This window comes from Marmota flaviventris, chromosome 4 (genome assembly GCF_047511675.1).
Source record: "Marmota flaviventris isolate mMarFla1 chromosome 4, mMarFla1.hap1, whole genome shotgun sequence".
NCBI lineage: Eukaryota > Metazoa > Chordata > Mammalia > Rodentia > Sciuridae > Marmota > Marmota flaviventris.
In genome coordinates, this window is record NC_092501.1 from 47335870 (window position 1) to 47361384 (window position 25515).

General features: G+C 40.9%; 1 protein-coding gene across 4 annotated transcripts in view; it reads left to right on the forward strand.

The window, feature by feature from the left end:
* Kcnma1 (potassium calcium-activated channel subfamily M alpha 1) overlaps positions 1 to 25515 on the forward strand; it is a 706297-nt gene that overhangs the window by 545971 nt on the left and 134811 nt on the right. For 3 of the 4 annotated variants that reach the window (XM_027931380.3, XM_027931382.3, XM_027931395.3), the window contains exons 15-16: positions 3858 to 3967; positions 17318 to 17386. In XM_027931380.3, coding sequence (XP_027787181.3) covers positions 3858 to 3967; positions 17318 to 17386 — 179 coding nt within the window. Of the gene's footprint in view, positions 1 to 3857; positions 3968 to 17317; positions 17387 to 19773; positions 19786 to 25515 lie in introns of all 4 variants that reach the window. The other variant, XM_027931402.3, reaches the window with a different exon arrangement.

Genomic DNA, 25515 nt, shown 5'->3' on the forward strand with positions numbered 1-25515 from the left:
TTGTTGTTGTTGTTCACTGTCATTTTCTTCGTATTAAGCACAAGGTTTGAAATTCAGCATAATTTACACCCACTATTCCTATCCTAAGAGTGCATTGACAGAAGGAAGGGGAAAGCTCACTGTTGCTTTTGCTTTTCCAAAGTAAGTTGAAGACACCATGCTTGAGTCCTAGAAAGATGAACTTTGATAGGAGGGGATGATTAAAGTTTTTGCATGGATATGAAAGTTGGAGTCCCTTTTCCTGGGTCCCTTTTCCTGACATTGAACTACAGGGTCAGAAAGCTGGTCCTCCCTCCTGACTCTCTTGATGTGACTGTCCTAATCCTGACCTTGCTCTAGTATAACTTGTCATTCTTCCCTTTAAGGATTAAAGGGTCTCAGTGATAATTATAATTACTAATTCTTCTGCTTCCACATTACACATATGGATTTTAACACTTTTAAATTGTGGTAAAATGCACATGAACATAAAATTAACCATCCTAACTATTTTTAAGCATACAGTTCTATGGTATTATATGTGTTCCCATGGTTGGGTGACCATCACCTCCATACATGGCCAGAGCTCTTTGATCTTGCAAAACTGATGCTTTCTACCAGTGGTACAGTGACTCCTCATGCACCAACCCCACCCCTGCAAACACCTTTGTACATTCTGCTTCCATGAATTTGGCCATTCTGGGGACCTCAACTAAGTGGAATTATAAAGTATGTGTCTTTTGGGGACTTGGTATTTCAGTAGCATAATACCGTCAGATTTTATCCATGTTGCAGCAGGCATCAGAATTTCCCTCCTGATAAAGGCTGAATAATATTTCATTGCAAGTATGGACCGCATTTTGCTTGTTCCTTCATCCTTTCAGACTCCCTTGGGCTGCTTCCACTGCTCAGCTATTATGAATTATGCTGCTATAAGCGTGGGTAATCACATAAGGCTTTGAGATCCTGCTTCTAGTTCTTTTGCTTATATATCTATGAGTGGAGCTGGTGATCATATGGTAATTGTCTTTAGTTCTTTGAGGAACCACCAATCTGTTTTTCCATAGCAGTTGAACCATTTTGTGTTCCCAACTACATGTCTTGAGAAGATATGAATATAGCAATTTTGTACTTCTGAGTGTGTGTAGAATGCCTCCCTCGAAAAACCTCAAAAAAGGGTTGGCTTTCTACGTAGAAATAGTGTGAAAGTTGGAGAAATTTTAAGCAGAGCTAAAACAATGGGCTTAAATTTGTCAGCATGTGCACAGTTGATAGTATAGCTAGTATAGCATTGCAGATACCCTCTGAGAGTCTACATATGGATGTGAAAGAGGCATTTTATCTTACAGAATGATCTGTGCACTTCTTCCAGTTATTTGACTTTTAGTCCTCAAGCATTTCAGATGAGCCAGAAGGGCAATGAATGTGTACAAAAAGGGATTCGGAAGAATCAGTAGGAGTCAAATATGTGTGGTCAGATACATCTTAGCTAGGCATGTCTGCTGCTTTTTTCCAGCAAAGGGGAAAATATGGAAAAATAAATGCCAGTTTAAAATAAGATTTCATCAGCAACTAGAGAAAGTACTAAAATACATAATTTGTTCAATAAACATTTGCTGAAGGAATAAAGCAATGAAACAATTTTTTGCTAATTTTAAAACAAACATGAATAATATAATTGCCTTATAAAGAATCTGTTTCTACTTATTTAAAAATTTAGTGATAACCTACAGTAAAATTTATTGTAAAGAATAACTCTGTTGCAACATAGGGGTATGAAAATACTGACCATAATTATAAGGAACCAGGTTAAAACCATAATAACTTCGGAAGATCACCAGCAATCAGGAACAATTAACATAAAGGTTCATATTTTCATTATTTTTGAAAATTAGTTGTAATATTTAAATTAAAACATAAATGACATACTATAAAAGAAATGTCTCTGCTGAAGGAGTTGGCTAAATTCTTATACTTTAGGAATATTATCCACCTGTAAAGCTCTACTTGAGGATTTATAAGTAGCAACATTTCCTGTGGTATCCTATTTGCCAGTGAAATGAATTATGACAACATGGTTTCCAAAATATTCTGTTTTTCAAAATGTTTATTAATGCACACTAGGCTTTCTTCAGATTAGTTAAAATTAGCAATATTTTTTATTTAAAGAAATTTGTTGGGATTTTAGATTTGGAGAAATTAAAAAGCTCATGCTTAGTTCATGAACACATGACAGTTAATTTTTATGATCTTTCTACTTAGCAGTAGAAATGGTCGAGTGACTAGTTTTCTGAAGGTGCCCACTTTGGGGAAGATCAGGGGCAGATGACCAGCACATACCAAGCAGCCCTGCGTCGCCTGTGTCTCATGTATTAGGAGCAGCTCAGCCTTAACCTACCTAACCTAATTATACCTAGGCTGATCCTGAGGAGACAAATTGTCTGGAGGCAGGGAGCTTTCAGTTTATTTCTGATTTTGTTCTTGACTTTTGAATGCCCCGGCATCACCAAATAGATCACGGCTGTCCTCTTTCCCATGGTTTCCATGTCTCCTTCAAATTCAAATGTTTCATTTCTCCAGGTTAACTGACCAATCAGCCACAGGCAAGATGCCTTTGAACACAAAAACAAAACCAGAAATTAGAAAGAGCCCCTTCCTGTTGCCTGGGCGGCTTCCTCTCATCTTCCTCCTACCTAACCTTCACAGGAAGGAAAGCCTGGGAGGCAGCAGCTCAAAGTCATACAGCCTGTCTGCCTGCAGGGGGAGCCCATGGCATCCCTCAGCTCCCCCAGCATTCTTGTGACTCCTTGTTTTTTAAAGATTGATCCTGATGGGGCAGGGAATGGGACTCAGTGGTAGAGTGCTTGTCACATGCATGAAGTCCTGGGTTGGATCCCCAGCACCACACACACACACACACACACACACAACAAACAAACAAATGAGTCAAAACAAAATTGAATCCAATGTAAAATCCTTCCAGAAATGCATAGCATGAATAGGGTTGTTGGGAAAACAGGTTGAACTTGTTAGTTGAGGAAAAAAAGAAAATACTTATTTTAGTGACATTTGGAGCAAGAGCTTTCTGAAACATTTTACTCATTGTGACATACCAGGTAGGGCCTGCAAAATTGTATTTTCCAGAGTAGGAATGTATCGTTTTGTTGTAATATATACATACCCATTGTAAAAGCCTTCAGATGATATAGAAATCTAAGGAAAAAAATGTTATTCTCGCATTCAGAGATCATTGTTATTATTTTTGTATAAAACTTTCCAGATTTTTTTCTGTGTTTCTACAAGTGTTCTGTTGACTATGAAGTTTTTTTTTTAAAAAAGGATCAGATTATACACATTTTGTAATGTTCATTTTTATAAAATTACTATACAATTGCCCACTTTTATCATAATTTTAATTGATTCTGAGTATTCCATTGTATAGTATGCTTCTATACAATATATAGGGTATTCTTGTGCATAGCTTTCTGTATTTGTGTATTTATTTCTTTGCTGTGAATACTTTAAGGTATAATTGCTGTGTAAGAGAGTACATGCTTTTACTAACTTTGAAACCTATTTTAAAATCACTCTCCAAAATACTTGTTGACTTGTCTATCATTATTGTGGGTGAGTGCCCATGTCGCCACACCTTTAGAAATCATACAGGTTAAAAAAAAAAAAAAGAAACTGTACTTTAAAGGGGATGTCTTTCAAGTCCTTGGGTTCAGGGTCACTGCATGGGTACTGTGGTTTTGTTTCTCGTTGCTGAGGTCATGGTCATCTAACCAGTGCATTTCATTTGTTTGCCACAGGCTGTACCTCACTTCCTTTGCAGTCTGCAGTCATATTGTAAACTCTCTTCCTGTGTTCTCCTTCAGATTGAGGAAGACACATGGCAGAAATACTACTTGGAAGGAGTGTCCAATGAAATGTACACAGAATATCTTTCCAGTGCCTTCGTGGGTCTGTCCTTCCCTACTGTTTGTGAGTAAGTGACTGTTGACTGGGTGTTCCTTAGCTCTCAGGGATATTTAATGTGCCCCTCATAGAAAGTCACTGACCTCTGCCCAGCACAGTTGGGTCACTTGGCAATTATTGAGGGGATACTCTGTGCTAAGTCCTATATGATGATGAATGGGAACATGGGTCAGTACATGGTCCCTGCCTTGGGGTTTCCCCTGGCCTCCAGACCTGAAAATCTGGAACTTGGATCTGTCATTTGTACTAACTCAGGAACTGCAATTAATCTGTTTATTTCAAATTGTACTCCTGTGATATAGGCATATGTATGAAGGGTAGCATGAACACTTCTCTCTGATTTTATTTTATTTTTTTGGTCCTAGGGATTGAACCCAGGACCTAACACATGCTCAGCATGTGCTCTACCACTAAGCTACACCCCCAACCCTCTCTGATTTTAATAGTGCAAAAACAAATCTTGCCAGCCCCTGGATTAAGGGATTTGAATCTGTCTTCTAATCAAGTCAAATTATAGAGACATGAGAGCAGCTACTGAAATAAAATTTTTCAAAGTGATTTCACTATTTACTGAGGAAACATGGAACCAAATGTACAAAAAGAGGCCTTGAAGAAGCCTCTGCAGGCGAAGAGATGACCTAGCTTCAGGAGCTCCAGGTGTCCCCCACTTAGCATCTCAGGTATTGGGTTCAAGCCAAACAGGGACTTTGTCGCCTGTAAAAATACAAAAGCCCTGAGAATACGGAGATGCTTAGCCTGATCTTTTGACACCTTAGTCATGGATCGATGATCTCTGTCTCACTGATAAAACCTGGGAAGAAATGGGGGATTCGAGAACCCATTGGGCTAAGGAAGAAAAGCCATTTTCTTGCCCTCCCTGTCAATTTACAAACCAAATCCACCTTCTGGAAAGGGAGGTCTGAAGGTGCCAGAACAAGACTGAGCACCCTCACAATAAAGGGAAGTCCAGAGGGTTTGGGGTTTATCGTTTCATCATCTTCCATTCCCTACGCAGCAGGGAGGGGTCGGAGTGCTTGGTTGCTTGGCTGTGTTTACCTGGAGACTCTTGTCAGCGGACGCAGCAGGTGCACTCTGCCAGTGCCTGGCCCAGACCCTAAGCACTCCAAAATGGTTTGGCTGTTTACTGAAATTTCTCACCCTGTCTCTAAGCGAAAGTTTAAATGTTAAATGGACTGGAAAAGTGAATAGGTAATTGATTCGGAAGGAGTTATTTTCTGAAAATGGATGCCCTATTGTAACTCCTGCTTGCTCCTTTCTTTGAGAGTTATTTCTCTTTCTGCCATGGGAAGAAGTTAACCATTCAGAGGCACTGGGTCCTGGATGCTGAGGTTTCTTCTCCTCCGAGCTCAGCCTGCATAGGATGGAAAGACCAGAAGCCTGGACTTAGAACTGGTTTTATAAAAAGGAAACTGAAATATCATATATTTATATATGTCTAATGTGGAGGGTGGTCTGAGCACACAGCAGAGCTGCCAAGGCCAAGGGAGGGGCCCCATAGAGTTGGGGGTATAGGCTTGGGAGACTTGAAACCCTCTCTCTTGGCCATTGCCTAGTATGTGTGTTTGACACCAGTGATTCTGCAAAACCCCCCTGGGTCTTCCTGCTTTCTTGCCTCTCTTATTCTGCCCCTGAAATCTGAGTCAGTTCATTTTAAGACTAACAAGAAGGGTAAGGACTGCCTCCGCTAGAGGCGCTAACTGGGATTCTCACGAGGTGCATTGGACTGAGATAGTTGCCCTACAATGTTTCATTTCTTATAGGCTTGTGGCCAATAATTTTTTTTAACAAGTGGTATTTCACACAAAAACTGGATTTCTGGCCCCTCTTGAACCATACAGGATCTGTATTTCTACAAAATGATGACTGGCTCTCATGTGTTATAACAAAGGGGATGTACCATCTGCCCCTTCCTGATGTCTTCAATAGGCCTGGGCAACACCAACGATCCAGGCCTGGCACTGTGCACATGTGATCTTGTCCACCCTGACCTGTGCATGGTGTGAAACTTCACTGGCCTTCAGCACTGGCTTAAGAGTCAGGCACAGGTAGATACAGTGCTGCCCCAATATTTCCCTTGGTTGATTTTCACATTTAGAAGATGTCCCAAGGAGGAGAAAATCGCTCAGACCTACCCTGCTGTCAGAGAATCGGCTGTTTGTTCAGTAAAGCTTCCAGAATCCAAAAAAAAAAAAGCCCACTGATGTGAGTGAGAATGTGTTCAACTTAGTGCTATTATTCCTTAATGCAATGATACAGCAGAGGTGGAACTAATCAATAAAGAGAGGACATTTAATGAGATTTAGGAACATCCCAAAACATTGAAGCTCTCCTCAAGCATTTGATTATCTGGAGGCTTAATTATCTGTGTTTTCTACTTTAAATTAAAGAAAAGCCATAACTCAAAGTTACCAGCAGTTTAATGATAACACTCTTCAATTCAGGTTAATTAAAGCACAGCCGTAATTAGAGTGTAGTGTTGTATATCACCCGGCTGGCGCATAAGTATTTTCATTACTGTAAGAATTGGCTATTCAATTTCAAGATGACATAAAGGACGCCAAAATATATTTTAGGCTGGTTCATGGAGAAGAAAAAGAATTGGAGAATATTCTGGGTATAATAAAGCACAGATAAAATATACAGATTTTCAGAGCAGTTTCTGTAATTATGTGCTGCACTAAAACAATATGCGGCCAATAATGTCTTAAAGCATGAAAAGAAATAAATTTGTTCTTCCCCTGGGCTGGCAGAATGCCACTTTGTGGGGTGGGATCACTGAACAGGAGAGCTTGGAGTTTTCTCAGTCTGTCTGTGAAAAGATAAGAGGCCAGATAAGTAGGTAAAATTCAAGGTCATTTTCCAAGAGAACAGAAAGGAACTGGAGGGAAGGCAGGAGGGGCAGAAGGCCCTCAAAGCTACCGTCTTAAAAATTTCAAGCCCAGCTGGGTGCAGTGGCTCGGGAGACTGAGGCAGAAGGATCTCGAGTTCAAAGCTAGCCTCAGCAATTTAGTGAGGCCCCAAGCAACTCAGTGAGACCCTGTCTCTAAGTAAAATATAAAAAAGAACTGGGGATGTGACTCAGTGGTTAAGTGCTCCTGAGTTCAATCCCTGGTACAAAAAAAAAAAAAAAAAAAAAACTCCAGCCCAGTGATACCCTCTTGGTACCTGATGAGACTCACATCAACTGTCTACTTTGACTTCTCGGTATCAGCCTTTGAACTGCACTTTGTGTGTGACCAGGAGAGGTGGCTTTGTTCTAAAACCAGAAGCTACTTTAAGCAAATACAAAATCATATCTAACCTTTCGTCTACATTTTCTCATTTATCCTCACAACCATCCTATACAGTTTATATTAATGTAACTACTCTTGTTTTATAAATGATGACCCTGGACTCAGAGGATGTGGGTGCCCCCTCCGAAGCCACCTGCCATACAAGTTACACAACAGGACTTTGACCTTGGCTTGTCCGATTGGACTGGCTTGGAGTAGGCGCTGGTTGAAGGCTGGCTTCTTAGGAGTCTCCTGGGAAGCTTATTAAATGGAGTGACATCTAGGCTTCGTCTCCAGATATTAATGTCTCGGGCTAGTCCTGAAAATGTTTATTGTTTATTGTTTTAAACAAGGAAGCCAGGTGATTCTGATTCAAAGTCTGAGGATTACAAACTCCTGTCTCGTGATCCCAGCCCTCCACTCCACACTCTGGGGTAACCTCTTCTTCTTCCCACTTTGAGCCCAGTCACTGGAATGTTGAGCTTCTTCCCATCATTCTCTCTTCATGTGGGGCTCTCTGCAATCTTCAGGGACAGGATGGAGTCTGCACTTTGCCATGCCAGGAAAACCACTGACTGGTCTCCCCACACCCCAGGCCTAATCCAGATCACTATAGGGAAAGGACGTGGGGGTGCTCAGCCCTTGAGCCCTTTAATGCCTGCAGTCAGGTCTCCACTGGGGGTAAGTAAGGCAGGATCCGGCTTGAAGAACAAATTAGCCCAAATTCGGAAAATCCAGAGGAAGCAAGGATGGGTCAGGACCAATCCCTGAAGTCATTGGCCTCCTTGGAGATCACGGTGGGCACAGCCTGGACCTTCCCCAGGATGCCCACGGGATGTTCCTTTCAAGGGCCAGCAACTCCTGAGCCTGTCCCCTTGGTTTTGCCCCTGGGTCCATACGGCAGCAACTCCAAGGCATAGGAGCTTTGAGACCTAAAGGAGGGAGAGCGTTCCATTGTTACCTGAACACCAGCCAACCATCTGCTTCTCCTGCTACCTTCCTCAGCAGGTGACTGTGAAAGTGCTGAGGCCAGCAGCAAACCTGCAGGGAGAAGGGCAGGGTCCTGCTTATGAGCCACTTCCATAATACGATGCTGTGTGAGGCACAGAGTGTGAGCCACGGAGTCCCAGAGGCCTGGGCTCAAACCCCAGCATGGGCCACTTGCTGGCTATGTGATTTGGGGCAAGATATTAGGTCTTCGTGTATCCCCTTTCTTTGAAATTACCGGGTGCCTGACCTTGGACTTGTTGTGCACTCCCAGTTTCCTCACCTCTGAAATAGGGATAATATTATTTCCTTCTTAGTACTAGTTAATGTCATTTTCCCCTTTGCTGTCCCTCTTTTTTCTTGCACCCCTCTCTATCCCTATAAAATACAAACATCTAGAAAGAAAGAAACACATGGTGGCATTTCCAAGTTCTGTTTGCTCTTACTGTTTAGTAAATTTTCCTGCCTATCAGTCACCAGTTAGCAAACCAATAATTTGGGATATTTATATCATCTTCCTAAGCTTGGTGCCACTTCTAGAAGAACCTGCGATTAGATTTGATCAAATAGATGAACATAAAAAGATAGGTTTGGTTTTTCTATGGTGGCTTCCCTTGCACCTGGCTGAGGGAAATCATACCCATCCTCAGAGAGACACAGGGATCCCTGAAGTGCCTGGTGGAGGCCTCCAATTGGAGTACAGATGCTGAGGGTTGTAGGGAAAGCTCCCTGCAGGCTGGAGTAACCAAGGGAGGCTTCCTGGAGGAGACACCCTTTGAGCTGTTTCTCTGAAGGAGATTGGATCCAAATAGGGGTTAAAGAGAGATGTGGGGGGCTGGGGCTGAGGCTCAAAGGTAGCGTACTTGCCTAGCATGTGTGAGGCACTGGGTTCGATTCTCAGCACCACATATAAATAAAATTTTTAAAAAGTCTATCAACAACTAAAAAAATTTTTAAAAAATAAAGAGGGGAAGTAGGTATTCTAAGGGATTGGAAATTGGGATGGGAGACTGTGCAACATGGGATGACACAAACTCTGAACATGTGGGTCTCTGAGATTTTAGATGGGAGACAGAGACATGTCAGATATATTTTGACATGTGTTGCTTTGGGGAGAAACAGAGAGTTGGCAAAGGTGAGGATGCACTCCCCTGCCCCAGGTAGGGAGAGGGTGAGGAGGCAGATGGGCAGCAGGAGCCAGAGGAAGCCAGAGGCTAAGCAGCTGGGCTGCAGCAAGAACACAGTGTTCTAGGTTCTGAGTCTCAAGGTGAGCCTACTAGTCAGTCATTCATCACTTGAAAAATATAAAAGCTTAATTGTATCAGGTTTTTACAGTGCAGGGGGGGATTAGGACAAAAGATGTATGTAAAATATGATGTGTCTCTCTGTCCCTCTGCAGCTGATGGAGCAGTTAAAATTCAGATTTGATGTAGAGTATGTTATTCAGGGTGACTCAGGGAGTTGCAGCCAGATCTTCCTCGGCTGTGCTGAAAGGCACGAGTTTTGACCTCACACCCAGGGGCAAGCATAGATGCTACTGCACTGTCTTCTGACAGTGCAGAGAGATTCTCCATCTCCTCACTGCCTACCTGTGTTCAGAAAATCCTGGAATTCAGAAAATCTTGCTCTCTTGTGTTGTTCTGCATGGGCAGATCTTTCAAAAGAAGCCCCTTGAGGAAACTAAGAATGTGATACTACCCAGAGAAAGCTGAGCCTCTCCCCCAATAAAAACGACAGCTAATTCAACCTGAGTCCTGTGAAATAATTAGATTTTCAAAAAAGACATCCAGATTTGAACATGGAGCAGAAAGAAGCCGGAAAAACCCAGTGGTTAAGTGATAGATTTCTATATCTTGGCTGCAGAAATGGGCATTTTAAGAGAATTTATGAAGGGGCTCAAGTCTCATCTTCTCAAAACAATTTTCATCTCACAGAACTGGCCCTATTCATGCACATATCATGGAAGTACTGTAATTAGGGCTTAACATGTGTGAAAACAGATGTGAGGATAATATTGAGCATTATTTCTAATATATGGTCCAGTAAGGTGACCAGTAATCTGCCTGAGTGTTAGTGATTAAACCAATGGCCATAGAATCTATAGAATCTTTGAAGGTAGACTGTAGAGGCAGTGGCAGGCCCAGAATCCTTGGCAGGGGAGTCAGGGAGTGAGATGAGTTAGAACTCTGGCAAATGCTAGGCCTTGACTCCATGCTGGGTGTATTTAGATCAAATGCACAGTTTTTCTTTATATTATGTTTCTGGTTAATATTAATAGCAGCATTCTCTAAAAGTGACTTTGTTGACACTTTAGGCAAATGGTAATTGTCCGTGTCAATGTGATCAATGTGATTTCTTTTTTAAAAAATTTTTATTGTTAGTTGTTCAAAACATTACATAGTTCTTGACATATCATATTTCATACATTTGATTCAAGTGGGTTATGAACTCCCATTTTTACCCCGTATACAGATTGCAGAATCACATCAGTTACAAATCCACTTTTTTACATACTGCCATACTAATGTCTGTTGTGTTCTGTTGCCTTTCCTATCCTCTACTATCCCCCCTCCCCTCCCCTCCCATCTTCTCTCTCTACCCCATCTACTGTAATTCATTTCTCCCCCTTGTTTTTTTCCCTTTCCCCTCACTTCCTCTTATATGTAATTTTGTATAACAATGAGGGTCTCCTTCCATTTCCATGCAATTTCCCTTCTCTCTCCCTTTCCCTCCCACCTCTTGTCCATACCTGTTTAATGTTAATCTTCTTTTCATGCTCTTCCTCCCTGCTCTGTTCTAAGTTGTTCTCCTTATATCAAAGAAGACATTTGGCATTTGTTTTTTAGGGATTGGCTAGCTTCACTTAGCATAATCTGCTCTAATGCCATCCATTTCCCTGCAAATTCCATGATTTTGTTATTTTTTAGTGCAGAGTAATACTCTATTGTGTATAAATGCCACATTTTTTTATCCATTCATCTATTGAAGGGCATCTAGGTTGGTTCCACAGTCTAGCTATTGTGAATTGTGCTGCTATGAACATCGATGTAACAGTATCCCTATAGTACACTCTTTTAAGGTCTTTAGGGAATAGTCCAATAAGGGGAATAGCTGGGTGATTTCTTTTTTATTGGTACCAGGTATTGAACCCAGGAGCACATAACCACTGAGCCACATTCCCCCCGCCCCTTTTGTTTTTATTTAGAGACAGGGTTTCACTGAGTTGCTTAGGACCTCGCTGAGGCTGGCTTTTGACTCACTCTCCTCCTGCCTCAGCCTCTCAAATCACTGGGATTACAGGCGTGTGCCACCACATCCATTTTTTTTTTTTTTTAATTTCAAGGGGTTTTGGTGTGCTAGTGGATTTGTGTATGTGTGTGTGTGTGTGTGTGTGTGTGCATTTGAGAGTAGGGATACTTTAAAACCCTTAGCAAAGCAATGAAGAAAAGGAGTTTAACAACACCTCTATAAATATTTTAAATCACTTCTGTTTTCTTGGTGCTGAGTCTTAAAAATTCCGATGTTTTAAAATTTTTAACTAGATGTTTTCATTTTCAGAAGTTACTGTTGCAAATCAAAGCTCTTGAATGTAAATATTATCCACCCTAGCCCCTTGATTGTAAGGACTTGGTTTCCCAGAGTGCAGTGTTTACATCAAATCTACTCTGGTTACATGCATCAGCCTGACAATCCCAGGGCCCTCCAAGTAGCTGGAGAGGGGCTGGTGCTTCAAGGAACTGCTGCTTCTATCTTCATCCACCTTCCTCGTGGGGTGAGTCATCTTCAATAGCTCCAGACCCCATCTTTGCATACTTCTCCTGAGCACATTAGAAGGTGCAAACTGTATGACAGGTTTCCATGCTTAATTCACACCAGAAAGTAATCTTTCCAGTCAAAGGGGCTGACTTAATGGCAAGAACAATTTATTTCCCTCTGGGTAGGTAGAAACAGTTGGACTCTAATTCTTAAGAGCCTTTGTTCAGGAACATCTGGGTTGAAACTACTATAGTTAACAGATGATGCTGACATTAAAAAAAAAGAAAGAAAAAGGTTTTGTATAATGTCGTTGTCAAATTTGGTAGACCTCTACTTAATAATTATCTGGAAAGCAATCTAACTTGTTATTACAACAGTTTTATTGCAGATTGCTGGTTTAAGACCTTTTTGTGACAAGTGGCATTTTTTTCTTGAAAAAAATAAGTCATTTCTATTCCCCTGTAATTATTTTTTGCAGCCAGTGACAACTTCCTGCTTTGGACATATCGGGACATTTTATTTTAGAAACCAAGAATTAAATTCTTGCTAACTTATGGCCGATCTTATCCTATTTATCATGCTGTGAAGGCTTCCTGTTTTTTTTTTTTTTCTTACATCTTACCTCTTTTTAATCCTGCTTCCTGATCCCAAACTGGTCCTCTGTACTTTGAAACACAAATAGTGTGGGTAAAATCAGAGAATGGCTGTGAGGACTGGATGGCTAATGCCTGTTCTCCTCTACATCACCGCCCAAATGGTGTTGAATGATGCAAGTAAATATATAACCACAGGGCTTCATTTGGGGAGGTCTGAAGGCATATTCTTAGCTAGGTACCCCTTGTAAGACGATCCCAAGGATAAATCGCTATGTGGATCTTAGACTCAGACTTGCATCTTGGCACAACAGATCCAAGGTCAAGATTAGATTCCCAGAACCTATCACTGCTATTATTTTCTTCAACATCCTTCTTTTCCATTCTGCCTGCTTGGACCAAACAAGACAAGCTAAGAAGCAACTTGTTTCAGGACCCAGTACTCCTCTCCTTTATTCTACCTACACTTTCCTAGTTTTCTACTCTGTCCCTTGTCCATCACTTCAGTAACTCATGAGATTCTGTAGCCCATTCATTTATTGGAAGTTTGTTCTTTGCACATCTCAAGATGCTAGGAAGCAGAGCGTGCATCCTGTACTAGTGATGCTCAACCTAGAGTGGAGAGAGAGAGATAAGCAAGAGATCAACCTTATCCGCTCCCCTTTTTCCTTGCCTCCATCCCCTCTTCCACACTGGACACCCCCACCAGAGCCTGGATCTTGGCTATATCCTTCAACCCAGGACCTTGACACTGGCCACCTCCCTGTGACCAAAAACTGTAGTTTGAATACTCATGGTGGATCCATAGTTCTGCTTTCAATCTGAATCATGGTTTATTATTCAATGTATTTTTCCAAGTTCCTGACAATACCCATTAGAGCAGGAGTTAAAAACTTAGATACCCATAGGGGGCAGAAAGTTAGCAAAAAAACATGAAGAGTGAGGGGGTGTGAGACAATAGGGAGCAGTGGGGACTGTGGCACAGTGGAGAACACGCCCCCTGGGGAGAGGGGTGAAAGAGTTCTTCATAGTACCAGTCCTTTTTAGCCATATGGATGGTGATTTCAGTGTGCCTTTACCTGATTTTGCAAGGAAAGCAGAAAAGCCATTCTTCCTTTAATGTGAAATCACCTATTGGTATCTGTTTCCAGCTTTTAAAAAACAATGTTAACAACTAAGCAATGTGTCTGCACGTTGGGCTATGACTACTGCTTTCCTTTCTCCATTCCTAAAAGAAGCATCTGTGTAGCACACTGTATTGAGACTTGATTTCCACTTTTGGCTTCCTAAACATTCTTGAGGAATCCAGGACCTCATGCATGCTAGCCAGGTATTCTACTGCTAAGTTATATTCCCAGACTCACTTTTGTCTTTTTAGTGTAAAAGCCATTTGACCTTCAGCCAGTTGCTAGTTGCTTTGTCCGCTTTGGACTTCAGCTTATTTTCCACATAAGAAGGTCAGGATCAGCCACTTTGAAAGGGTGGTGTGACACTGTTGGCATATATTCCCTTGGTTTATACCACTCGGTGCCTCTCCTCTCTCATTTCTCCTTTGGCCAGTGAGCAACAGCTTGTTTTGGGCTAAAGGGCTTCTTAAAAGGATGTTTCTATCAGGGAGTGTAGAGTTATCTTAGAAAGTGGGGAAGTTTTGTCGGGCATGACAGTGATCCCAGCAACTCAACAGGCTGAGGCAGGAGGATTGCAAGTTTGAGGCCAGCCTCAGAAACATGGAAAGGCCATGAGTACTTAGCAAGACCCTGCCTCAAAATAAAAAAATTAAAAAAGAGCTTAGAATGTGGCTCAATAATTCAATCCCTGGTACTGAAAAAAAAAAAAAAAAAGAGAGAGAGAGAGAGAGAGAGAGAAAGAATGTTAGATTTTGGATTTGAAATTGAAAGAGGGCTTAGAGATCTGCTGTCCATCCTTTATAAGGTTAACAAACGTGCATGAAGTTGCATAGATTGTGTTGACTTTCTAGCATTAGGAATCTCCTTTCCTTTTATATCCAGTTACTAAATGGCATTATAGTAGCTTGGAATAAATAATTCACCATTACTGTGAGCAATTCTTTTCTTCTCACTAGTAGGCTTAGTTTCACAAAAGCTAAGCGATTAAGATTAAGATCTTTGATCCCATGAACTACCAGAGGCCGAAATTGGAATGGTCGTGGCTTATAGGATAACAACAAATTAACCTTTGCATAATCCATGCTAAGTGAAGACCAGCTTTCTCCTTGAATTTTTTTTCTTTTTGGTATTTAATGACTATTTACATTAGATAGTGGTTTCTTAATCTGGCAATTTGGTCTGATAAACATTGCATAAAGTACCTGATTTTTAAAACTAATTTAAGCTCTAAAAGTAGCAACCCCATAAAGGGTGCATGTAAGTGGAGCTCTATGGGACATAAATTAAGAAGGGCATTTTCCTTGCTGCACTTGGACATGTGTGCTGGTGTTTCAGCAAGCTGCATAATCAGCACAAAGCCCAGGTCATTAGAGTCTGCTGGCAGGAATCAGAAGACCTGCAAATCACCAGAGAGCCCACATACACCTGAATGGAAGTGGGTCTCTGAAATCTATCTCTTGAAGGCAAGTCTGTGAGACCAGGACCTCGCATATAGGAATGAGCAATTGGTCTCATTCCTCCTGGAGAACTCAGGGCCTTTTCCAGAACTGTTCAGGCTGACTGTGTCACTTCTCTATTTAAAACCAACTAAAGGACACCCATTCCTTGGAATAAGCTGCAGACTCCTTGCTGTGGCAAAGTTCTTGTGACCTTGCTCCTACCTTGCCCTATGGCCTATTCGCTATCACTCTTGATCTTGCTCACTCAGTTTCATCCTCTCTGGCTTTATTGCTGTTTCTCAAACACCCATAGTTCTTTTCTGCCTCAAGGCCTTTGCACGTGCCATTTCTATTCCACAGAAAAAATTTTTTCCCCTTATCATTCCATTGCCTGCTCCCCAGGCTCCATTGTTCTGTATATCCTCAGAATGGTCCTCCTGGTCTGTCACAGGTGACACACCCTTTGCCATTCACTCTTCATTCCCTTAGGTTGTTTTCTGCATAGCATGTCATTTTCTGAAAGCTTATTATTTGTTCACTTGTATGTTTGCTTATTGCACATCTCTGCCAATGCAAAATCAGCTTCATTGGGGATGAAAATGTATATCCTGATGGGTATTAGCTAGACACCTAATGCATAGGCACTGGGCAAGTTGCATGGGTTTTCTGAACCTTAGTTTAACCACCTTTAAAATAGATACCAATAGGAGTCTGAAAAAGTGGGGTAAAAATCCTCTCTCTCAGGGATATTGTGAGGAATCAAGTTAAGGAAGGCCCTGCCCCTTGACCCAGCACCTTATCCCCCATATAATTCTGGAACTAAATAACTGTCAACTCTTTTTTTTTAATCTATCAGTCAACCAAGGTTTCATTATCCAAAAAGTCCTTAAAGACATAAAGTGATAACGCTCATTGCAAAAACTTGTAATATATATGCAATTCATTTTTTTTGTTTGTGAGTTTTTATTTCTGAGTATGTAAATATATTTTGCATGTAATTCTAGCATATTATTTACAAGTTTGCATCTTGTTTTATAATAGTATTTGTTGATTTTATATTTTGAAATAGTCTGCAAAAAGTCATTTTGAATGCTGCCTAATACCAACCTTGCACCATGTAAACATTGCCTTATTATTGGACACTTAAGTTGCTTTGGATTTTTCTACACTACATAAATAACACTGACCTGAACATCTTATGTATAAATATTTTATGGCACCTCTTATTATTTTCTTAGAATTAAAACTTAGTAAGTGGAAATCATTTTTTTTAATGAGTTCTTCATAGCAGTGGGTACATTCTCTGTGCACTATGGAGAATTCTCAACAAGTCAAAAACTTTTCAAGAAGTTGCTCTGGTGGATGAGGGAAATTGAGACACATGAAACAATAAGCAACCAGCACTGGTATAAAATAGACTCTAGGCCAAATGCTATGGTTACAGATGAGGTGATGGAAGAGTCCTGAGAATAAAATCAGGGGTAGTGTTACCTGGAGGACACCTATGGCTTGGAAGATTAGATGTGGTGTGGCCTGGGAGGAGGGGCAGGAGCAGAAGAGAAGGCATTTGGGCGGTGGGAGGAGGCAGCAGTGAAGGCAGCGAGCCTGGAAGGAGCCAGCCACAAAACACCGGGCAGATGAGGTGAGACAGCTTGGATGGAGCCAGTAGTGATAAAGCCGTAGTCATGTGCTGGGCACTTACACGGAAGCAAAGTATTATTACCATCATTCCAGGCACACAGGGGTCTGCTCGGAACAACAATATAAACCATTTGTACCAAAGACCGAAATGGAATCCAAACAGGTCCAGCTGCTCCAAATCTCTCCCTCCCCCTGTAGTTAACATTTTACTACCCGACTGAGTAACTAATGAATCTGGCCCTGTGTAAATCCCCAGGCAGGAATCCCTGCTTGGGGTCTGTCTAGACATCCAGACCTGAGTGCAATTTGCACTTTGAACATCCAGCACCTTATCATAAGCAAGAAATCAGGTTTAATGGGGAAGAGGGGGGCCTGTAGCTTCCACCCTCTCTCTGGCACTGGCACAGAGGAGTGAGGATCCCCTTGTATAAAGACTGTATCTGTAGACTGAAAGGTCGTAACAGTGTTCCTTGTGTGTCTCGGCTCATCCAGGAGCACTGACTGCGTTCTCTGTCTCCTTGCAGGCTGTGTTTTGTGAAGCTCAAGCTCCTAATGATAGCCATTGAGTACAAGTCCGCCAACCGAGAGAGCCGGTAAGTTGGCTACCTCCCAGCAACCCGTTGACATCCAAATGTGTGAGTGTTCATTCTGAGAACTTTTAGTCCACTCCCTCTTTCTTATGCGTTGTTTATTTGCTTTGAAACTGATGCAACACCTCTCTGACCCTAGGGGTACACTTAAAGCATGCTCAACTGGACACTGCAGCTCCTATCTCAGACCAACCTAACATCCCAAGTTCAACTGGGTATCCGGAGAGGATTTCCCCAGATGAGAGGGATGAGCCATTTAAGTATCTTCACCTGATCATGCCAATATGGGCATTTTGCCCTCTAAGCATAAAACAAGGAACAAGACCATTTCTTGAAACCCTTGTTTACCTCTGTGAGAAAGAAGCAGGTGGACTCAGACCTCCTTTACAGCAGGCCTGGGGTAGAGCCATGATGGGAGACACCAGCCCTCTTGATAGCCAAATTACAAGCAGCCTATTGTGTACCATATGTGCTTCTCCCATTGCAGCTGAAATCCAGGTGGCAGAATATCAGCTTCATGTAAATTAGCCAGAAGAGCAGAGCTCGGGGGCAGGAGCTCTCTTTATTTATTTATTTTGCACTTAATTATGTACAAATCAGACTGATGAGGGACAGGGTCTGGTTGAAATAGATAACGCACCAGTCAATACATGGGATCGCGGCTGGAAGAGGGTGTCATCATGTTAACATGGAATTTTTTTGATAGGGTATTGAATGCATTGCAGATCAAATATAAAGAGATGATTTTTGCTCCCCACTTCTTATCAATAGTTCTGGAAGAAAGAGAGCTGGTTGAGAGAGGCTCTGGCTTTTGTTCTCTGAAATGACATATCCAGAGTCTGTTCCTCCTTATGGTAAATCATTTGTTCCTGCAGATAGAAGCACAAGGGTAGAATGCAGACACCTGCTGGCACATGCCTTCAAAACTGAGCAGATGCAGGGCAAGACTAGAAGGTTCCTCTATCATCATTTAAGGAGTTTTCGTTATCTGGAAGAATGCCCCAATAAAGCCAGACTTCCAAATGTACAGTCTGTGTCTATGACCCCAAATAAATAAATAAATAATAAAGAACCCTCAAAACACTGGATTGTAATCAAGTCCAATCCAATGTTTTCTCTTACCTTAACTACCAGATCAGATTGCATGCAAAGTCAATCTGATCAAATGCTGAACTACTTTGAAAATCCAAATCTGCCAGAGGAAGATGAAGTGGTAGATTTGGTGGCCACATGTAGAACACGGCTCTAACAATTAACAGATATGTATATATATGTATACATTTTCCTTTTCCATGTTGGCAAAGTGAAAAATAATGGGAAAAAGCTAAGAGGGTCCTGGCTATTCACTGTTCAACAGATAAAGTGGAATTTTCCAGGGTGACGGTTTGCCCATGGTTTTGCCAGTCCTCACCTGTACCTGTTGGGGGGGTGGGGCTTGTGTATCCTGGGTTTTTGCAAATTATATTCTTCACATTGCCAAATCAGTAAATCTTTGTGTAACTCTGTGTTCTCTCTTTATCACTTTTGTGCATTTCTCTTCTCCACCCCCCAACCAAAAAAAAAAGTGTCATGATGATGCAAATCGTGTTTTTCCTACCATTCTAGAATAACTTCATGGCAGGAGACTGCTTGATAAACCTTGACCAATTTCCTACCTGGTCACAAGGAAAGAGAGGGATAGGCAATTAATGGTTCAGTGTGAATTCGCTGTTACCATTCTAACAAAATGAACTCAGTGATCTCCCTGAGAACAAAATCTCTTCTTTGATGGGCCCTCTAATTGATTCATAAATCTGAGATGTTTTCAACAAAGCCATATTTATATATACATATATATATGTTTTCAGATTTTAAAAAAATAGGTGAAAAGAACTTGTTTGGCTTTGTTTTGGCTTTCTGTGTATGGTTGCCAGCTCTGATCCTCAAATGTGGCTTGGTCTCAGTGTGGAAGAACTTTGGTTCTTGTGGGAAAAGGTGTGTCTGAGGGAATGTGGATCATGCCCCTGAGATAACCCAGGACTCATCCAACAGAATGACCATGTTTAAAATAAGCATTTTTGGATGCTCCCTGAGAAAACAATTTTATTTTTTTCTTTATGTAAAAAGTCCCCCATTTCTTTCCCTCTCATATTTTGTAACTAACCAGGTGTTCAGGTGCGGAGAAGCCTGCCTCTCCCCCCACCCTCTGGCCTTCAACCTGTGTTTAACAGCCTCCTTTGTTATTGGTTTCACCCCATGATACTGTTTTCATGCTTTGCTGAAAAACCTTGTTTTCACATGCATCCTTCAAGTGATTTGAAACAAAGGTTTTATTCCTTCTTTCCTTCTGGTGTCAGTCAATTTATTATCAAATTGTTTGATTTTAAATTCTTTTCTTGTCGTTTTTGCAGAAGCCGAAAGCGGTATGCACTCTTCGTTAACTTTCCTTCCAACCTCCACCCTCTGTCTTCACTCCTAACCACAGGACTAACCATTTGCCAAGAATTCAAGAAGAGAGAGATTATATATATAGATGTACATATATATAATCTCATTCCCTTGTCTAGTGTATATATATGTTAAATATATATATATATATATATATATATATATATATATATCCCTCTCCAACTAGAGTACATGAAAACTAACTGTAGCCTGTTGCTGTCCTTGTTTGGTTTGTTGATTCTTTTGGATGACGCACTAACTTCTTTGCAGGAAACTTAAAACAAGAAAAGGCATAATCCTATTTTCAGTCAGGGCACCAATGATGGGAACAAATATTAGTAAAGTTGAAAAGGAGGATGCTTCTCTCCAGCCCTTTGTGTCTGTTTTTGTATTGTCCTAATGTGTCTTGGTGTCCACCAGATGCGGGTGCCGTTTTGTCCACATCCCACATCCACGTTCCCTGTGACCTCCTCCTTCCTGTGTTGTTTCCACTTTGTAGAGCACAGTTTCCGTCCTTTCACCACAAAACAGACACCAAACCCTTATGCTTTTATTTTTTCCCAATCCTTATTTTGGTGATCTCATTTTAAGAATTTAATTTGTTGGGCAGTGCTCAGTAAAGATGAAGAACGCTGCTATTAAATTGCAAGTATCACACTTGATTTACTGAAGGAGTGCTGTTTACTGGGACAAGCTCAATATTTCTTAATAAGAAGTAGCTCAACTTCTTCCACTGTGTGACTTCATCCTGTTTTGCTGCTGTTTTATGTTGCATGAAGCATGACTAAATCATCATCAATGGCATTTTTTTTTTCTTTTACTTTTTGGTTAAAATTTTCAGCATAGTTTTTCAGTAATGTGTTCTCTAAGAGAGTATTGTTGAAAACAGATCATTGCAAGGCCTACTTGTTCATCTTTCCAAGAGTTGTTTTTCTCCGTGGTTGTGATCACTGTCATGTGTTTGTGTTTGTACTCGTGTGTGTGTGTTTGTGTGTGTGTTTGTGTGTGTGTGTAACTCTTTCCACAGTCAGCTCTCCTGTGATTTTGGAGCAGATGTATAATAGAGGTGGCTTCCTGTCAGTTTGGTATTATTGATATGATCCAACTGCAAGAAGTTACTGCAACACTTTGCATCTTCAAAGGTCCACAGTGGTTGCACCTCTGCTGTTGGCTTTTGGCCTTTGAGTCTTATTATCTTGTGGTGAAGGCATGATGTGATGTAGGCATGACTTGTGCTAAAGTGACATGGCTTGCTCCCAGAACCAAATAGCTTGCATTGTCCTTCTCAGATCAGCTCTCTCCTCTCCATCCCCATGTGGCTAATATTTTCACATGTGAAAAATATATTTTAATATTCTATTTCTAAAATTATTGAGGTGGATTTGGGCTAAACAAATCCTTGCCAGTATCCCCCAGGGACCAAGGTTTTGGTCCTTTGAGTCTGATCAACTGGGAGCAACCTGTATTACGTTGTCTCTATGGAAGTGAACTGGGCTTAATATATTAAAGCATGGGATACACAACTGTGCTTCCTACACATATCCTCAAGTAAAGTGTGTGTGTGTGTGTGTGTGTGTGTGTAGTTGTGTGGGACTCCAGCAGCACATATTGAAAGCCCAGAAGAGATGAAAAGTTCCAAAAAGGTGATATGGTTTGAGACTTGGGGTTTCTCTGAGCTGTGCCCTAACACAGCCCACAAATTGCAGTGCAGTTGAGCTCTTAGAGGGGGTACTTTTGGTGCAAACAAATCCCAACTGAGAGCAATTTTATATGAATGTGTGTGTTCAGACAGGCCCATCCCAGTGGTGTGAGATATCTGGGCATAGCATGAGCTGAAGTCCGAGTTGGATCTTATTTGCTTGCTACAGTTAATGAAGTCCCATTAGTTTGCTGGACACAATTATAATTACCATATTATTGAGTATAAACTGTATTCTCATATGAGCCATGATATTTTATTAATTGCTTGGGGAATGGTACATGACACCTACCAGAAATGGAGGGGAAGGAGGGAAATACACACCTATCATATTTGTCCATAGTGGATAAAAAGTTTTCTTTAAAACAAGATCTGTTTCACTTGAATTGCCAATCATTGGTCATATCCCCAAACAGTAAATAGGTTATGTTTATAACAATTGAAGAAGAGATCATGGATCACTAAGTATTTCCATTGTTATTTGTAAATGTTGGACAAAAGGGAAAAAAAGTCATTGCTCCCCCACCAAGCCCTGGTCCTCCAACCTGAGCAGTGTCCACCAAGAAATGCCCAATAAAATGCCCAATAAAAGAAGTGCAGGTGAATACCTTTCAAAGACTCCCAATACAGGTGATTCCATGTTGGACTGATCCCTACTGCCCCATTCCACAAAGATGAGTCTTATGTTTAGGAACATAAATTTCATTCGGAGTAAGTTCTACTTTCAATATTGAAATCAACTGCTCCAACTCCCCAAGTGACTCACTGTGTCTTTGCATATTTTCATATTTATACTTAATGCCCAGAGATTATGAGCTTGGTAACCAATCTGCCAGAAGATGTGGTCATTCCAGGGGTCAGCCTAATGATTTGGAAAGAACAGAGGGAACTACCTTTCATCTTATTTGAGAAGGAAAGGAAAACTCAGAACTGAGACCAGTGATTTAAAAGTTTCATTCATTCAACAAGAGTTGAGAAGTCCTGTTGCATTCTACTGAGAGAAATTTGGAAGTAAATAGAACATGATTATATTTTGCACCCCTCTACTCAATGATGGGTTCCTTACAGAAAATATGAATTTATTCTACATACTGATGGGTGGACAAAGAATAAGGCTTGATATGGAACTAAATTGAGAGCAAAAAAGAAAGGGGCTACACCAGCCCTGTGCTACCAGCTGTCATAGGGTGCTTTCAATTGAAACCAACAAGTTAATAGAAAAGAGGGTAATTTATATGTTCCTTGAAATGAGGGAATGTCTACCCCTGCCAAGATGTCCTTATTGGAATTCTGCTAATGGATATATGGTCTTCTTTTCTTAGAGATTTTTCTGGATATTTCACATGACACATCTTGAAGTTTATCTCTGATAAGCTAGTGAATTAGATAAAGTTGGAGCCAGAGAACTGATTTAAAGTGGCACATAGGAAAAGGGACTTTTGGCAGTCATAAGAACAAAATGAGTTAACATTGAATAGTCTCCTAAAGAGATTTTTGGAAAATTTTACATATTCCCATTAGGAGGTCAATAAAAAATTCTAGGGGTAGTAAGCATTTTCCTGGAAAAAGTAAGAACATTTACTTGTCTAAAATCCTTATGTTTTTATATTTTCCAGACGAGGAGGATTAACACTTTATTTAAACTTTCTAGATTTGGAATGTGGATAGAAGATTTAAAATCTGATCTATCAAAAACAGTAAGGTATTTCCTGAAATAGTCTTTTGAATTCAGTCCTGTTGCATAGGGAAATGTTGTGGGCCCCTGGAAACAAGGACATGTGCTTCTTCCCCACACCCTGAAATATAAAAGTTGAATCCAGCACAGCGACTATCTTTATGCATCTCAGTTTTTTTCTTTCATTTTCTTGAGGGCTGGGGTTATTCTTTCAAGTCCCACCCAATAGGCTATCTTAGCTCTGCCTTGGTATCTGCAAATGGTGCTGCTTCACACCTCCCATAAGGACTCTCTAAATTCTCCCACCCCACCTACAGGAAGGGATATTGGGATTGCACAGTCCGTGAGGCCCCTGGAAATGCTCTCTGTTCCATGTGCATTAGCCATAAGATTTAAGGGACAGGCACTATTCATGTGTTGCTAAAAGCCATTCTGAATGAGCTCATCTCCAGATTTGTGCAGAGATAAAGTATTTCAGGTGCTGCAGTCAGGAAAAGGGTCAATTTTGGGGTGGGTTTTTAGTATCAAGGACAAAGTGGAGGTTAGAGTTGTGGTCCTATGAGAGTTTATTTACTCTCATTTTCCAACCACCTTGCTCATAATTAATGGAAAGCATAGATTAAAGACCTACTATATCTCTCAGAGAATAGTACATACTTTAATTTAAAGACACTGTAAACTAATGATTATTTATCCCCATTTTACTGACGAGGAAAATGAGGCTTAGCTGTGTCCACATGCCCAAAGCCAGGGATCCAAATGGATGGAGCCTGACTTGTGCACCTGAGTGCTGACCCACCATTGGAAAGTTATGTAAGGTGCATGTATGATATGCTACAATGAAACCCTCTCTTCTATATAATTAATATGTACCAACAAAAAACAATTACAATTAATGGGTGAATGACAGTGTACCCTATGTCAGTGCCAAAAATCTTTCCTTTCTGGCACAATAACATGACCAAAAGAAGCTTGAAATCTGTAATGAATGATCTTAATCGGTACTCTCTAGAATGCCAATCCCAAATTTTTACTAAGGGCCAATTCTTGTTCACTGTAGATAAAGAAGAAAGGAAATGAGAAGAAACTTCTCATTGATAGGAACCTTGCTATCATCATATTTCACAATGACATGGCGGGTTCGCTCACTAGAGTGCAATTAATGAGGCCCACAATGTTAGGCAAGGAAGCAGGGGTCTACGGGAGGCTTGTTTTGTGCACATGTGTCACCAAGATGATGTATGTCACATTTTCAATTCCATTGCTCAAATCATGTGAGGATTTTTTTTTTCCCTACTCAGAAGCTTTTCTTCCATTCTTATGTTAGAAATATAGACTTTTCAATCTTTAAGGAACTAGCTTTTTTAGGCACCAGAAGTGCATGGGGTTTTTAATGGATGCCTGGTGCATCAACCTGCATTGTACAACCCTGTAACTTTGTCTCATTATGGACAGGGTATTTTGATAAGATGCCCTGTATTTTATCCCATGGGGCCATTTAAAGAAACTCTGATAACTATTGACAATGAAATATACTTGGGTGTTTTTTGTTTTTTACAAGAATAAAATACTAAAAGTAAAATAAAAAGTAACAATACCCATCATGCATTGAGCTCTTTATATATTACCTCACTCCATTTTCTGAAGGAAGACTGTTGTTATCATGAACCTCCTCTTGTAGGGGTGAAAGTTGAGTACTAGGGTTTAGTAACTTGCCCAAACTCAGGCAGCAACTCAGTGACAGAGCTCAGATTTGGACCCAGTTTCTGACTGCAAAGTCAGACGGAAGTGCTGCCTTGCAAGAAAAGGAGTTAAGAAAATGAGCAGAATTCATATTTCCACCTTTCTAACATGTATTTAATTGACTTTGGATAAGAAATCCACCTAAACTGTATAAGCTCTGACCCTTTCCCCTCATAATCATGCTATATCAGAGGCCTGTGATACCAGTGTGTGAGTTGGCAGAGGGGCAATTAGGAGGTGCCTGCATAAGGCTGTTGCCTGTTATAAGCTGTTCTATTAGTTTGGACTACTGCTTTCTGATTTGGAAGGCATCTCATTGCTGTCTGTGATTCTGGGGTAGAACAGTCAAATCTTCATAGTCTCTTGCTGCTATTTAGTGTTAATAACAGTGATGACACAGGCCTGATTTCCTCCTGTCAGGTCTTGTTATAGGTAATGGTGGATGTTCTAACCACAATTATTTGTGCAGTAATGATTTGCTCATAACACTCCCAACAGAACAAAAGTTCACCCAGGCCCTTCCTGTACTGCTGCAGACAGATGGCTCTTGGCCATGACACTTTTCTGGAATGGTTTTACCAGCAGAAA